This window comes from Microplitis mediator, chromosome 8 (genome assembly GCF_029852145.1).
Source record: "Microplitis mediator isolate UGA2020A chromosome 8, iyMicMedi2.1, whole genome shotgun sequence".
Lineage (NCBI taxonomy): Eukaryota > Metazoa > Arthropoda > Insecta > Hymenoptera > Braconidae > Microplitis > Microplitis mediator.
Window position 1 is genome coordinate 23,187,140 of NC_079976.1, and position 17,488 is coordinate 23,204,627.

A 17,488-nucleotide genomic window follows, 5' to 3' on the forward strand; every position below is an offset into this window, starting at 1 on the left:
GAGCGTATTGTTCTACTATAATAGTTGGTACCATTTTTTTTTTACATTACAAGTAATCAATACACGTAAACATGGTTATTTTTTGTAGACCAAGTGTGTGCTTCATAATTATTATCTCGATGTTATCGAGATATTCAGCCGAAGAATTCGTACAGGGAATGTTATTGAACAACTTAACCCGTACCTCAGAGATAAATTACCTAATTAATAGATTTAATAATAATGTTACTATAAATGAGCCAACGCATTTTCTTCAAAAACGTGAATTAATTTTTCCAGGTAAATAAAATTATAATATATATTTAGGATCATTATAGTTATTGTTTATGTCACCCTTGCGGTTTCGTAGTCATGGTCGAAATACTGTCAATTCACCATGATTTCATAGAAAAGTAGTCGTTTTAAACTTATCATAGTCCAGTATTTTTCTGGTAACGAACTAGTGCATTTGTGCAAAACTTTTCCTTTACATTGCTCAGAAATATTTGGTGATTCGACCGTCGATTGATGAGGTTTCTATAGATGAAAAACGTTGACTTCACGCACAGTCACTGACGTTTTCATTATAGTTGTATCGATTTTTGATGTGAGAAAAATCATCTTTAACTGGTCAATAGATACCCGTTTTACCGACAATTCACCGTGAATTGACGGAATTTTTACGGGCAAACGAACGTAAATTGAGAAAGTTTTCACTGAAGATCGATCATAAATTCACCAAGTTTTTACTGATGAACGACCGTAAAGTTACGACGTTTCCATCGGCAAAATAACGTGAATACACGAATTCATCTTTGACAGACTGACAATAATTCATAAATTGTTTAAAAGGATCATTAATAATAGTCAACGAGAAAAGTGATTTAAATATGAAACCAGTAATACCATTTTTATTAGCATAAAATTTATTATTTTTATGGTAACTGTAAAATTATTATTTATTCTTGATAGCTTATAATAAACAACATAAAATATGTAAATTTAATAAAATATTTATTAGACACTGCACTATATTAGAAATTACATTGATAACCTTGTTGTTATAAATATATATTATTCCGTTTGGTTTTTTTTCCTGGTGTATCTCATGGACTTCAACCATTCTCCAACCCATTTAATTATGTTCGTCGAAAGTCGGTCTTTGTCCGTATAAATAGTAATTTTTTTATACTTTTGTAGTTCCTCTACAATTTCTGAAAATATAACAGCTATAGTAATAAAAATATTTTTGAATTATTCATAATTGAAAAAAAAGTCGTACATATTAATTTGGCATATTCAGCATTAGAAACTAAGGACATATCCGGTTTTTTTGGGTTGAACTTGACGACTAGATCGGATCTTTTTTGTGGAGACCAAAACTCACGCATCACTGCTTTTGCCCTTCTACAATTTGTAGTAGCATTTATTGCACTATAATAGTTATCAAAACTCATTATGAAATCATCGAAAATCTTGACCTGCAACAAAAAGATGCATCTGTGTTAGTGTTGGTGTCAATATTAATATTTAAAAATTACCTGACTAAACCAAGATTCGAACCCTGATCCCCCGCGTGCGAATCTTATCATAAGTCTGCCAGTCCGATGGCTTTTTTGAACGAAAGTCTCTAAACTTGCAATACATATTCGTATACTCGATCTCTATCAATTGTTAATTTATCCATCTGCCTTGAAAAATTTACAAGCCATTTAACAATGATGAGTTGCTGTATAATACTTAATATTACGCTATTGATCGGATTTATAGACATTATTAGATTGTAATTTTTGCATACTGTAAAGTATTTAACCCTTTAGAGTCTGACCTTGAAACCCTTCTCTTCGGTCTGGCAGAGCCCGACAGAATTAGAAAAGTGCCAAGCAAATGTGACAGGGCCGTATAAGAGAAAAAATTTCACCTGGGCGGGAAGTAAAAATTAATTTATTTTTTAATTTTTAATTTATTAAATAATAAATATCAAAGGACTTAAATTCAAAGTAAGAACAACATTTGGTTTCATCATAAATATCGTTAAGGATTTCGAAGAGACTCTTTCCTCACGTCAACAATACTAACTACGGCACTGTCGATGAACGCAGCGCGAGATTCAAATGAGTGAAAGGGTACTCACAGGCACACTACTACTACTCTCACATCTCACTCATACAAGCTCGGGGAACTCTACGATTCGCGCTCTCCCTACTAGTCTCACACGTAGACGTTTCAAGATCCTTTGACTCTAAAGGGTTAATACATACTTTTAGTTAAATTCTATATTTTCACAGAATACAAATCATTAAATGGTATAATCAAGTGTATTACTTAATCTTTAGTAATAGTTAAATATACCTTTTATGAAAATTTAAATTGTATCAATAGAAAATACGAATGGAATAGTAGTAGTAGTTTAATAATAAAAAATCATTTTCTCAATAAACATACAGTACCCGGGAAAAAAAGATTTTATATGATCATATATAAACTTATATGTTCATATACAATTTATATATGATCATATAAGAAATATATAAAAATTATATATGATTACATAAAAGCTTATATGATCTTATAAAGTTCTTATGCGAATTAATATACTCTCATCAGGACTTTATAAAAATTGATATGACTTTATAGAAAGTTATATATAACTTTATAAAAGTACTAGATAAAGTTTTATATGCTTATATGTAATTATATAAAAGTTCATGTGATCTTATAAAAATCTTATAAGAATTTATATAGTTTTATAAGGATTTTATAAAAATAGATGTGATTCTATATAAACCCGAGAAAAAGTTCTTATAGAATCATATATAAGCATATGTGTTTATATATGATTATATAAAAGCTTACATAATCTTATAAAATTCTTATAAGGATTCATATGATCTTTTAAGAATCTTATAACAATTGATGTGATTTTATATAAAGTTATGTATAACTTTATAAAAATACCAGATAAAGTTTCATATGCTTATATATAGTCATATATGATCATATAAAAGCTCATACGATCTTATAAAATTCTTATAAGAATTTACATAATTTTATAAGGATTGTATATGATTTTGTATAAACTTATATATTAGTTTATAACATTACCAGATAAAATGTTATAAATTATATGAAGTCATATATGGTTATATAAAAACTCATATAATCTTATAAAATTCGATGTAACTTCATATAAAGTTATATATGATCATATGAAATTTTATATGACCTTATAAAATTCTTCTAAGAGTTCAGATAGAGAATAAAAATTTATGTGATTTTATATGAAGTTATAAATAAATTTGTATGATTACAAAAGAGTTTAATACGGTTATACAAAATCATATATGATTGTATAAAAGTTTATATAGTCTTATGATTCTTATATATAAATTTCTATGGTCTCATAAGCAGGTTATCTTAAAGAAACTTATAATTTTATATAAAACATAAATGTGATAAAATTTGATTATAATTGGTGCAATATTGATGTAGGATGTATCAATTTGATCATTTGATTTAAGTAATGCTATAGATTGTTATATACTTATAAGGGTAAAGCAGACTAGAGAAGCAGATGGCAATCAAGCGATCATCAAAGTTGAGCAGCATTGAGGCAGAACATTAGTTGGATGGGTGACCATTTGGCAAAATAGCAATTAACCGATAGGTGTTTATTTTTTTTTTTTTGTTCATGCATGATTATATATAATTATATATCATCAGATCCTGCCAATTTTGAGATCTAATCATGTATATGTTATTGTATATATGATTAGGTCAAATCATATTTTACTGGATATATATAACTTTATATGATTATATAAGATTTTATATTATTATATGAGATTTTATAAAGTCATATAAGTTTTTATAGGACCAATTTCATTATGAAACTTTATATGATTTTATATGAGTCACTTTTATATGATTTATATATGATCATATAAGAACTTTTTTTCCCGGGTATTCATTTTTTTTTTAATTTTTTTCAAGGCTAGTCTGTTTTGCCCGTTTAGAAAAAAACATACTATTTTCTTACTAACTGGAAATTCGGTTTTATTACTTTAAATAGAAGTCACAATAAGATGGTTCAGCGTATTTTATGGCATGAAAATCATTATTTCCACAGTAGTCCCATTTTGTCTACCCTTCGTGTAGATATACGTGGTGGATCGGCTGTACTCCGCGAGATGGCATTGTACACAGCTCGTGTCTCTCGCAGTGATTTGTCCTTATGCCGGATTCAATATATTCCAATTTGGTTTGATTCCGGCTACATATTTTCTTCTGGTTTTTAGGAACTTTATGGTGTGGTGTTGGAAATGTAGCGATTGACGATAACGATCTTGGTAATTTTTTTGTAACTGATGCATGTTGCCGAGACCATGAACTATGTGGATTAAATTATACCAATGAAATGTTAGATATGGATGCTAAGCAAGACATCGTTACTAAATTTTTGGGAAAGTAATACTAATAAACTTGAAAAACTGTTTGAAGATTATAATTTATTTTTTACTACTATTGACATCTATTATGGCCTAAACAAATCCGATAAATTCTCATAGAGAATTTATGAAAATGAATAACTTCTATAGAATTTAAAAATCAAATGTTCGATGAGCCTTCTAGATGAAACTATATGAGAATCTATCGATATTTTTTTTGGGCAAACATATTGATAACAATAACTGTATTGTATACAACAACAAAGAATAAGTTCAAATGATTTATAGATCGGTTTGTCCATGTGAACGTGATTTCTATACTTGCTTAAGAAGAGCTAGAACGATTCTAGCACGTAAATTTGGAAAATTATACTTCAATGTATTACGTCCACAATGTTACATTTATGATCATCCGAAAATGTACTGCGTTAGATATCAAGGGTAATTAATAGTAAATGATTTAATTTTTATATACACTCGATTACCCATCGTAAGCCTGTTCTTCATAAGCCTCTTCCTCTCAATCGGCAGTTACTGAGTCCAAACAGCTTCCCCCACTCAACCATTGTCGGGAGTTTCGTACCAAACATCCCGTTATAAGTTGAGTCGAAGTATATATTTTATTGCTCGTGGTTGTGATCATGTATTAGGAACACCGGGTATGGTTGTCTCACGGGTGAGTTGTCATAGCGATCATTTGTGGTGATCGATTCATCGATCGGCGGCAAAGAATTGTGAAGGCATCACCTCTTATACCCTAGCGGATCCGAATTACGGTAAATACAATGATTTACCGTAATTTACCGTAATTTACGGTGCCTAGCAGAATTACCGTAAATTACGGTAATCTACGGTAAATTACGGTAATCTACGGCAAATTGCGGTAATTTACCGCAATTTGCGGTAATTCTGCTAGGCACCGCAAAATTACGGCAATTTACCGTAATTTGTCGTAGATTACCGTAATTTACGGTAATTCTGCTAGGCACCGTAAATTAAGGTAAATTACGGTAATCTACGGCAAATTACGGTAAATTGCCGTAATTTGCGGTAATTCTGCTAGGCGCCGTAAAATTACGGTAAATTACGGCAATTTACCGTAATTTGCCGTAGATTACCGTAATTTACGGTAATTATGCTAGGCACCGTAAATTACGGCAAATTACGGTAAATCACTGTATTTACCGTAATTCGAATCCGCTAGGGTATTACAATGTTAATACAGGCCCTATTTCTGAAGAACTAGTTCTAGAACAAAAGGAAACAAAACGCACAGTAGTGGGGGGACTGAAATCCCGGGATAAACTTTCCCTTCGCTCTGTAGACCATGTTTATGATGGGTAGTCGACTGTGTTACATATCGATGGCTTAATAAGCAGACCTTATTATCTTATGTTTTACATTTTGGTTATACTTCTATTTAGGTCACCCTACCGATTGGTCTATAAAAACCACAAATTACGCCTCTTAACTCAAAAAACACGTAACAATAAATAAAATTTACCGGCGAAGCCGTTTAAGCAAAGTTTAGTCATGATACGTGCACATAGATGGCGCTCGTTACGATCGTGTATTCGTTGATTTATCATCTATCAATAACTCAATAAAATTAAATTTATTTAATAATTAATTTTATTTAAGGTTTGACTTACGATTAGGTCACCCCTCAAAAACTCTTCAAAATTTCACAGAACTTTTATTCTTATGTATAAATACGATGTTGGAAATTCATTTTCACCGGAGACGCCGTATAAGCCGCCATTTTTTATGTTAAACGTATACGAACCGCCAGGTGTGCACAACTTGATATTTACACTAATGATTGATTGTTTAGTCAATCACAGATAAACGCACAAATTCAAGTGTAATAATGACGTTAATCTATCAAATAACAATTTTTAACAAACTAAGTTCATTAGACACCGAAAAATACTAGGTTTCATCCCGGATGTGATGGTGGAATCGTCAGTGAGGCACCTCCATCACACCCTGCCTCATACCTTACACTGAAGTTACCATAAAACTATAAATGGGTTAGACCTACACGCCACCATCCATATTATGGTTTTAAATAAAATTAATTATTAAGTAAATTTAATTTTATTAAGTTATTAATAGATGATAAATCAACGAATACACGATCGTAACGAGGGGTGACCCACCCTAGTAGCAATGGAATTGGACAAGATTCTTTGGCAAGATACTTGGAGAAGCACTTTGTAAAGAATTGTACAATTCTCGACCAAGACACTTGATCAAGAATCTTTACCCAGACTGGCTGCAGACTTGGGCCAGTCTGTAACCAGAATTTGACCAGATTCTTGACCCAGAGTTTTGACATAGACTTGCGCGAGAAACGCAAAAGACGACAAGCGCGCACCTATTTCCCTCCTTTCCACTTGAATATAAAAAGTATAGTATTGCAGTGGTTCTCATTTATAGTTGAGTCAACAAGTTTAAAAATGTTATTTTTTTAAATTACGCATTGAGTTTGTAGTAATGCCTAGAAAAATTGATTTTCAGAATTTTCTAGCACTTAAAAAATTTCGGAAGTTTTTGAATAGATTAAGATGAATAATTAAAATTATAAAAAATGGGAATAGAATTCCGAAAGTTGTGACAAATAGAAAATTGCTTCTTCTTTAATAATCGTTTTTTAATTTTACGCTTTCTCTATTAATTTTTGAGTTATTGCTAATAATCAGAGTCTCTCGTTTTTTCTATTTGATTTTGACTTATAAAAATTGCTATTTTTATTTGTAAAAAAAAATGTCTTGTCTAATTTAATGACGAATTCAATAAGCTGTCGCTCGCATTTTTAAAAAAACTAGATTCATTTTCTACAGAGAACTCATTTCTCGACTACAGTATTATAAATGAAACTAATGTAGAATGAGAACCTCTATATAGGATAGTCCCAAAGTTTAGCAATAGACAGCTCCAGATTTCTGGTCAAATTCTTGACAAATTCTGACTAAAGTCTGGCTCAAGTCTTGACCAATAATCTAGGTCAAGAATCTGGACCAATTCTTGTACAATTCTTGATCGAAAATCTTTTTAAAGTATCTTGATCCAGGCTGGTACAAGGCTTTGACAAAATTGCTACTAGGGCAATCGGAAGTCAAGCTTACATTTTTCAAGTAACATGAACAAGCATTAAATTTGAACAATTATCGATGCAAATTAAATTCGAGCCTAGAACTTTAGTTTTTTTTAATAAATCATCGATATTATGTATGTATATTAATTATTAATTATATATTAATACATTTTTTTTTTTTTTTGAAAAATAGAATCTTGCAACTAAGATGTCTTCAATACCGAGTGGATACAAGTGCAAAGAAGAGAGTAGAATTGAGAGATAATCCCTTTTTTTTCTAAACAAATTGTCGCTGGTTGTATTCAAATAACTTCAATTGATGAAATAGATATCAGAATAAAATCTACAATTATTTATATAATAGTTCTATGTGTGACCAATCAAACATAAGAATATTTTAATGATATATCAATTGATGCTAACCCTCGCGGTTTTGGAAATACCGAAATAATACTGGAATTATACGGTATAAATACTGCATAAATATGGTATTATTCAAGTTATTTTGGCCAGTTTTTTTGCCGCATTACTACCAAAAATTTACGAAAAAAATTCAGAATATTTACGGTAATAAAACAGAAAAAATACGGTATTTTAATAGCATTAAAACCGTAATTATACTGCATATTTTCGGCATTTTTGCAGCATTAAACCGTTCTACCCGGAACAAACATTATATATAATTATATAAAATTTTATTTAATTATATATAATTATATATAACATTATAAAGTTATATGTACAATAACTGTCATGAAAAAAAAAAAAAAAAAAAAACCCGCCGACTCGTGGGCTCGATCCCGAGTCCTAATGATTTAAAGCCTGATCTATTAGCCGTTATGCCAAATCTCTTATTCGAAAGATGATACTAATTGTATTCATATCTATACAAACAAACTTAAGAAAATTGAAGACCTCAATTTTCCCGGATTCTTATTTTCACTTACATTCTTTTGTTTCAATAAGAAATGTGTGAACTAATAAAATAAAATATAAAATTTTACACTTTGCACATTTTCGATGATTTTAACCGCAGAAGCAAATATAAAATAAAACCAAATTTTTTACAATTTTTCATTATATCAGGATAAATCTGGCAAAATCGCAGGATATCTACGGTATAATTACCAAAAAAATACGATTTTATTATTAAAAAATTATCGCATTATTGCGGTATTTATATAGCATTTTTTCGGTAAAAGTTCGGCATTTTTATAGTAATTTTACTATAGTAATCTGGTAACTCTACAGTATAAGTACAGCAAAAAAAATGGCCAATATAACCATATTATTACCAAATTATTACGGAAAATTTACGGCATGTGTATAAATGCCGAAAATTTACGGCATTTTTACGGCATTCGCAAAACCGCGAGGGAATTGTTGCTTTGTCTATCTTCTTTCTTTTTCTTTCCCCTGAACGACAATACAAACTTCTTAGGTTATCAACTGATTTTCCTCTTACAACAATGAGTTTTCAAACAAGAGGTTAACCAATAATGCGTTTCTGATTAATCATACGAAATGTTCTAGCTGATTCATTTGGAAAAACACTTAATACCTTTTCAACTATGACGTAATATCCTGCACAACGAAGGCGACTATAATGTGTAACGGGTTTTTCACCACCGGAGATACCGGAGTGAAGTCCGAGGCTTTCTTATTTACTTCCCGAGGAGTGTATACTATTTTTCTCCTCGACGGAGGCGGAAAGAGGCAACTTCGTTTTGCACAGCGGGACGAAAGTTGACGCTTTTCGTCCGGAGGTGAGACAAAAATATTTTGTTTATGTAGTTTTTCGAAGTTTTTGAGAAACAGCTCGATCGATCGATTCCAAAATCTAATCAGCTCTAGATCTTAACAAAACGCGTCGATTGCCGCCTCAACCATCTTAATTTTATAAAGTTTTGCCAGGATATTTTCTGTAAATAATTAAATGAAATTTTATTACGGAAATTTCTCAAAATTTTATACAAAGAGTTTTTCACGGATAGTTTATTTGTAAATCGATTATTTTTGTATAATAGATGTCACTCTCGTAATAGGTATTTTGATACCCGTGGAAAAAGGTTTTTATAAAATTTTACAACAAAAATTTCATACTGAAGCCTCGTCAAGTTTTAAAAAATTGTGCCAATTCCTTTTTTTTTTTTTTTTTTTTATACAACATTATGACCTAATCCCAAGTTAAACAATTTAACAAATGTCAAAAGCTTATTCATTACAGAATCATGTGATTGGCGGTCATTTGTGTGAGATTGAACATTAGTATTTATTACTGGAGCTCAAACAAATAAATCACGCATATATAATTTTGTACTTAAAATTTACGCCTGACAAGCGTCAAGTTGTCAGTTCACTGTGTAAAAGTCTAAATTTATTAAATAAATAATGGCACAAGTGTAAAAAAATTTCAACTTTAATAGCATGACCTACATAAATCAGAAATTAAATCATAATTACGTGGACATTTATGTTAACTACACTCGGGTAATATATAATGTGAATGTCAGAACACATTTTTAATTCATAACATTTTTATTTTTACTCAGATAACGACTCCAGTTTCGTACATGTGAATTAAATATTTTATTGTTGTTATTTTTGAATAAATTTAATTACTAAATCTGTAATTATTATTCTACTTAATTAGAAGAACGAAAAGTAATATTTAATGAAAGTAATAAAGGTATTGAATTGATTTATTTTTTACAAAATAATTTAACTACTAACGCTATATGGTTACTTTTTATTTTTAGAGTTAAGAATTATTTTTAATATTATCAATTTAAAAAAAAAACAATTTTTTCATTTTAGATTTTTAATCAAAAAATAGCTATAGTTTTTTTAATTTGCATCGTAGAGGAGCAAATATATTTTTCTTACAGTCAAAATATTTTTAATAAAAATAATAATCAAATCAAATCAAGAAACTTATTTAGTTATGGGGTGAATGCAATAAATGAAATTAATTCTATTATAGAAGCTCCATTCCATGCTATTATGCCAGGTAAGTTGTAAATATCTGCATGTATATACACGAAAAGAAAATTATGGGAAGTTTTGCCATGCATTATGGGACTATTTCCCATAATGGTATAGGAATTGTACCCATACAATTATAGAGATGGTACCCATAATATATGGGAATAGTTCCCACAATAGTATGGGAACCATTCCAATAATGCTATGGGAATCGATCCTATACCAATATGGGAACCATTCCCATAATATTATGGTAACTATTCCCATAATATTATGGGAACTATTCCCATAATATTATGGGAACTATTCCCATAATATTATGGGAACCATTCCCAGTATAGTATGGGCATCGTTCCCATACTATTATGGTAACTATTCCCATATGATTAGGGGAACCATTCCCATTATAGTATGGGTATCGTTCCCATACTATTATGGTTACTATTCCCATAATATTATGGGAACTATTACCATGATATTATTGGAACTATTCCCATATGATTAGGGGAACCATTCCCATTATAGTATGGGCATCGTTTCCATACTATTATGGTAACTATTCCCATATGATTAGGGGAACCATTCCCATATCATTAGGGGAACCATTCCCATATCATTAGGGGAACCATTCCCATTATGGTATGGGCATCGTTCCCATAGTATTATGGTAACTATTCCCATAATATTATGGGAACTATTCCTATAATGTAATGGAAACCACTCCCATAATATCATAAAAATTTTTTTTTTGCAAAAAGTGTAGAAATTTCCCTCACGAGATGGAGAGATCCAAATGACGCTTCTTCGACGCTGAATTTGTTGAAACAAAAAAATTTTTGTTAAAAATTTCAATGTTTTTGCCAAATCTGAATTTTTTTTTAAATGTTTGAATTTTTATTTCTATACTTTAATAACTTTTCTGCGTATTGTAGAAGTGATTACTACACTTTTCTTTAAATTAATTTTTCATGATAATATGGGAACCATTCCCATAATATTATAGGAATGGTTCCTATAATAGTTTTAGAACTATTCCCATAATGTTATGGGAATGATTCCCATAATGGTATAGGAACTATTCCTATATCATTATGGGAACCATCACACTTGAGTGTGTATGGATACGATTTTTTTTTGAAAAGAATTATACAATTTGGAAGGTCGTTGGGGCAATCAAAAGGACTTTATCATAACTAAAAGTTGATTAAGATTTGAAGTCGATCGACCAAGTAGTTCCCAAGTTACTTGAAAAATAAAAATCAAAAATTTATTTTTTTTTAATTTTTGTGACATTACTCGTAGCCACTCAACCGATTGGCTTCAAAATTTAATCAAAACTAAGTGTCGAAACGAACTTACGATTGACACAAAGCACGAGAAAATCGGTCGATTTGTATCAGAGGTATCTTCGGGAAAAAATTTCTTTTTTCCAGCGAAGAAAATATCGTTTTGACCTCAGCGTTTTTTAGCGTGAAGAACTCAAAAATCTGCAAATAGTAACTTTTTGAGCTTTCTAGCTTGGAAACAGCGACAAGCTTTGGGGTTGGCCCACAGGGTCAATTGTTTTCAGAAATTTTCTAACTGATTATTATTTTCGAAAGGTACTAAATGGTGCGGTGATGGATCTATAGCAAAACATAAATCTGACTTGGGAATATTTTGGAGAACTGATATTTGTTGTAGACAACACGATTATTGTCAACCTAGTATTGTAGCAGGTGGCCATTTGGGACCGCTCCAGAATGATGGACCATTTACTCGGTAGTATAGTTCTTTTAATAAATTATACTTTTACTACACGGTCGAAATTTTAGCCCCCATTTCATACTATTTTTGGGTTGTGCTTCTCATTCCATACTCAGACACTTCATGCAACTAAGTTGACCCTCATTTCAAACTCATTAGCACAATCCTGAACCTCATTTCAAACTCAAACGCCAGCAGCTGTAGCTCCAGTTAACAATATAGGCAAACAATTGCTCCAAGTTCCTCGCAACGCATTTCGGAATGCAGTTGATATCGTGAATGGAACTGGGTGGATCATGACGGTAATTTTCCAGATCATTACTTAAGCTATGGAGAAAGAAGGGAGATTTACTCCCTTCACGAAATGCGCATCATGATCCATTAAAGGTTTCCAATCACAAGGATTTTTTGCCGTGTAATATAAAATCTTCATAAAGACAGTATAGTATAATGTTTGAATGCTCTCCTTAAAAAAACTTGTTTGAAGTGTTTAATATTTTTCAAAAGTCTATAACAGTAAAACATTACATGGGTTTTTAACTTCCCACTGAGAAAACCGACGATTTTCAAAAAATTCGGGAAGTTATTGGTTTCACCCCGATTTTCAAAAACCGGGTTTTCATTATATGTCGACATTCGAAGGTGCTAGGATGCTATTCTGACATTTTCAGAGCGATGTCTGTATGTATGTATGTATGTGTGTGTGTGTGTGTGGATGTAAACCTCTCATATCTTTTTGATGAATGAACCGATTTAGATGGTTCTGGCAGCATTCGGAAGATATCTTCTGAACTTAGATTTTCAAAAAAATTTTAGACCATTTAGTCAAATAGACTCTGAGATATTTAAGAAATACGAAAAAAAAAAAAATTTTTTTTCGTTTTCTTTAAATATTGTGAAAACTGTTGGATCGATCAATTCCAAAATCTAATCAGCTCTAGAACTCGATAAAAGCTTTCGATTGCCACCAAGAACGTCTCAATCAGATAATCCGTTCAAAAGATATCGTCGACGAAAGAAACCGTAGAAAACGGTTTTTTGCAAATATCGTCGAAACGGCTAAACCAACCATTCCCAAAATATTATCAGCTCTAGACCTCAATAAAACACGCCGATTGCCACCTCAACCGTTTTGATCGGTCAATCCGTTTACGAGATATCGTTGATTAAAAAAATAGTGAAAAACGTTTTTTTTCAGATATCTACAGAAAAATTGAATCATTAGATTTTAAAATCTAATCAGCTCTAGAACTTAATAAAACGCGTCGATTGCCGCTTTAACCATCAAAATCGATTAATTCGTTTGCGAGATATCACGGGAGAAAGAAATGCTAAAAAATGTTTTTGTAGAAAACAATGGCATACAAAAGTATTTGCGAGCTCGAAATTGTATTCACAACAATGCTTTCGAGCTCCTTGAGCTCAAAAACAGCAGAAAGTTTTGGGGCTTGCCCGCAGGGTTAACCGATAGACCGATTTTTTTATAGGGATGTTCTTTTTTAAATATATTTTTAACTTCCCGCTAAGAAAGTCGACGATTTTCGAAAAATTGGAAAGCTATTGTTTTCACCCCGATTTGCGAAAATCAAACTTTTATCAGATGTCGACGTTTTGAGGTCTTAGGAAGCTATTCTGACTATTTTCAGAATGATGTCCGAGTGTCTGTATGTGTGTGTGCGCGTGTGTGTGTGTGTATGTGTGTGACCGGTCTATAACTTTTTAACTAATGAACCGATTTGGATGGTTAAGGTGGCAATCGAAAGAACGTGTCGGCCATCAACTTTTCTGAAAATTTCAGATCATTTGACCAAGTAGACTCGGATATATTGGCGAATTACGGAAAAAAAATTTTTTTTTCTTTAGTTTTTTATTGATTTCTCAGATACGACTCGAACGATCGACTTCAAAATCTAATCAGCTCTAGAACTCAATAAATCATGTCGATTGCCGCCTCAACCATCAAAATCGGTTGATTCGTTCGTGAGATATCGCGGGAGAAAGAAATGCCAAAAAAACGGTTTTTTGCGAATATCTTTGAAACGACTTAACCAAACAGTTTCAAAATTTGATCAGCTCTAGAACCCAATAAAACACGTCGATTGCCACCTCAACCATCAAAATTGGTCAATTCGTTGGTAAGATATCGTGGGAGAAAGATAAACTGAAAACGGTTTTTTTCGAAAACAATGGAATACAAAAGTATTGTCGAGCTCGAAATTGTATTCACAACAATGTTTTCGAGCTCCTTGAGCTCAAAAGCAGCGGGAAGTTTTGGGGCTGGCCCGCAGGGTCAACCGATAGACAGATTTTTTTTATGGTGCTATGACTATTTTTTACTGACTTACAGCCATTTGAAAATCACTGAAAAAGTTTTCTTAAATTTTTGAATGTTGAATTTTGCGATATCGTAATTTTTATTGTCTTTCAGTACACGGAGAGAAATTTATAGTAACAATTACAATATATCATGGGAATGGTTCCCATAACGCATGGCAACCGGTTTTTTTGAAATTTTGATTATAAAAACGGCACTTTTTCCAGTATGGGCCTATATTCCATAATTCCAAGTAATCATTACCATAACGGTATGGGACGATATTTCATAAACGTACTAGGAACGGTTACCATAAATTTTTCTCCATGCAAATAAAACTGAAAATATCAATGAAATGTTGTACAAAAAATAAATAAAGATTGAAAAAAACTATTCATATATACTTGTGATTTTAATTATAATTATTAATTTTTATGTATAGATCAGCGTGTGGGTGCAATGAAATATTTTACCATTGTTTAAAAAATGTATCGTCACCTGTTTCATATAAAGTAGGAATTAAATATTTTAACTTAATATCACCATCATGTTTTATTTATGACTATCCAATCAAGCGTTGTCTCAAATATGCCGGGTGAGATAATTTTCAAAAATTATTGTATCAAATTATTTCTTTCCTATTATAGATTGAAATTCAATTCGTTCATTTTTTACCTTAGGTTCGTTAATAGAAGATGTATCAAGTATGAAGTTGATCAATCATTGTCGAAAACGTTGCAATGGCGAGACAACAGATTATTTACAATATTTTAATAGTAAGGTTTTGATAATTGTTCGATAACTATATTTATCTACGTCCATCAAGGTCGCACGCCTTTACGATGTGCGTTCGATTGTATACCTTTGTTCACTATACGTGTGTAAGTTGGAGTCCAATAAACGAAAGAATATTATTTTCTGAGTAACTTAGATACAGAGAATCATATTTTCTTATAATATTGTAACGAATGTGAAACTGATCTTTAAAATATTTGAATAGCTAGAAAAGAAATGCCTTCTTCTTATGTTTTATAGATGCGAGACTAAGTCAGTTAGTCTTAATTTGACATCTTAACAGCAAACATATCTGTATTCAATAAACTATGTATTGTTCTCGCTTTCTTTTACTGCTGTTTATTGTGGTGTTATTATTGTCGTGTATAAGTGATATTATTTATAAGTTGAAATACTACAATATAAATGGATTAATTTGTTGTTACAGGGGTGTGCAAATACTCGAAACTTACCCGAGTCGAAATTTAAGCCGTAGATTCAACGTTTTGAACGTTGAAATCGTAGATTCAACGTTTTGAACGTTCAAATCGTAAATTCAACGTATTGGACGTTGAAATCGTAATTTGAACGTATTGAACGTAAAAAAAAAAGATTCAACTGTTTAAAAAAAATATATGATCCATAGTAAAAATTAAAAGTTACGAAAAAATGACATATACCAATGCGTAAAAAATAACCTATGGGCTAAATTTAGCTAAAAGCTTTTCCTAAAGATTTGATTGAGTTAATTTTTAGATACATTCTTATTCAATCAACTAATAAAATCACAGATGATTGGAATTAAGGAAGTTATTAAATTGAGATTGATTTTTGAGAGTCAAATTCTTATTCAATCTTGATATTTTGAGATCTTTGAAAACTATCAGATTGATTTTCATTTGCATTTCAAAAATATTTTGAAGATTTGGAGCTCATTTATGGATTTTTTCAGTCGGCAATTTCATTTTTGGTGCACAATTTCTAGTTGAATATCAAAATTTTTTTAAAAATTTATAAATTTTTTTGAAAATTTGTAAAAATTGTGAAAATCAACTTTTTTTTTTTAATTTGAAGTCAATAGGAGCTATAGCTTGAAAATTTAAAATTTTCATTGTTAATACCCACCCCCGCGACCCGCTGAGGGGTGGAATATCGTGAAATTCGTTCATAAATTATTTTTCCATCACTTATAGAAAATCCCAACAAAAAATTCCACAAATAAAAAATTCGGACTAAGTATTTCCATTGAACAGATGGTAGAATTTCAACCAAAAAACTGAAATTCTCCTAACAGAATTATAAAAATAATTTTTATCGTACTTCCATTTGAAAGCATGTGGTTATCTGAATAGTTTTGATATTACTTATTTACACTCCTTATCGGTTTGATTTACGCTCACAATACGTTGAATACGTTCAACTAACGTTTTTAACGTTCAATACGTTCAAACTACGATTTCAACGTTCAATACGTTCAAATTACGATTTCAACGTCCAATACGTTGAATTTACGATTTGAACGTTCAAAACGTTGAATCTACGATTTCAACGTTCAAAATGTTGAATCTACGACTTAAATTTCGAATCGAATCGAATTGTTCGATTCGAGATTCACCTCGAAGATTCGAAATATTCTAATAGTTTGAAAGATTCGAAAAGTACAACACATAGTACTAATATAAATAATATAATAGTTTTTCAATTTAATACACTGTAAAAAATTCGCGGAGTGAATGCGGATTAAATCCGGAGTGAATGAATTTTTAATTATTCACTCCCCTTGGAGTGAAATTCACTCTGCAGGGGAGTTTTGAAAACATTAGTAATAAAATATAACTCCACTAAGTAAAATCGAAATAAAAATTCGTAAATTACAGTACTGATCAACCGATACACACACACACACGCATACATACACGCACACACACACACGCACATATTTGCACAAACGCAGACACCCGATCAGACACACGCACACACCCGAAAACACCGACGAACCCATTCGCATAAACGCACACACCCGAACACACACACGCACACATTTGCACACTCACACGCACGCACTCGCACACACACGCTGTTTAACAGTTTAATATAAATTAATTTAAATGTTAAAACTCCGGACCGGAGTGAATTCGGAGT

The 17,488-nt window shown here is 31.2% G+C and overlaps 2 protein-coding genes across 3 annotated transcripts; both read left to right on the plus strand.

The window, feature by feature from the left end:
* Positions 1–60: 60 nt before the first annotated feature.
* Positions 61–8,053, plus strand: LOC130672904 (phospholipase A2-like). The gene is made up of 4 exons (XM_057477682.1): positions 61–279; positions 4,278–4,446; positions 4,716–4,868; positions 7,721–8,053. The coding sequence occupies exons 1-4, from the start codon at positions 72–74 to the stop codon at positions 7,806–7,808; spliced, it is 618 nt and encodes a 205-aa protein (XP_057333665.1). The 5' UTR covers positions 61–71; the 3' UTR covers positions 7,809–8,053.
* LOC130672905 (phospholipase A2-like) lies at positions 8,048–15,647 on the plus strand. 2 transcript variants are annotated; one of them, XM_057477683.1, is made up of 6 exons: positions 8,048–9,293; positions 9,755–10,216; positions 10,345–10,537; positions 12,114–12,273; positions 15,015–15,167; positions 15,253–15,647. In XM_057477683.1, the coding sequence occupies exons 2-6, from the start codon at positions 10,202–10,204 to the stop codon at positions 15,344–15,346; spliced, it is 615 nt and encodes a 204-aa protein (XP_057333666.1). In that variant the 5' UTR covers positions 8,048–9,293; positions 9,755–10,201; the 3' UTR covers positions 15,347–15,647. The 2 variants fall into 2 exon arrangements, with proteins under 2 accessions (XP_057333666.1, XP_057333667.1); XM_057477684.1 differs by lacking the exon at positions 8,048–9,293 and having other exon boundaries at positions 9,419–10,216.
* The last annotated feature ends 1,841 nt before the right edge of the window (positions 15,648–17,488 follow it).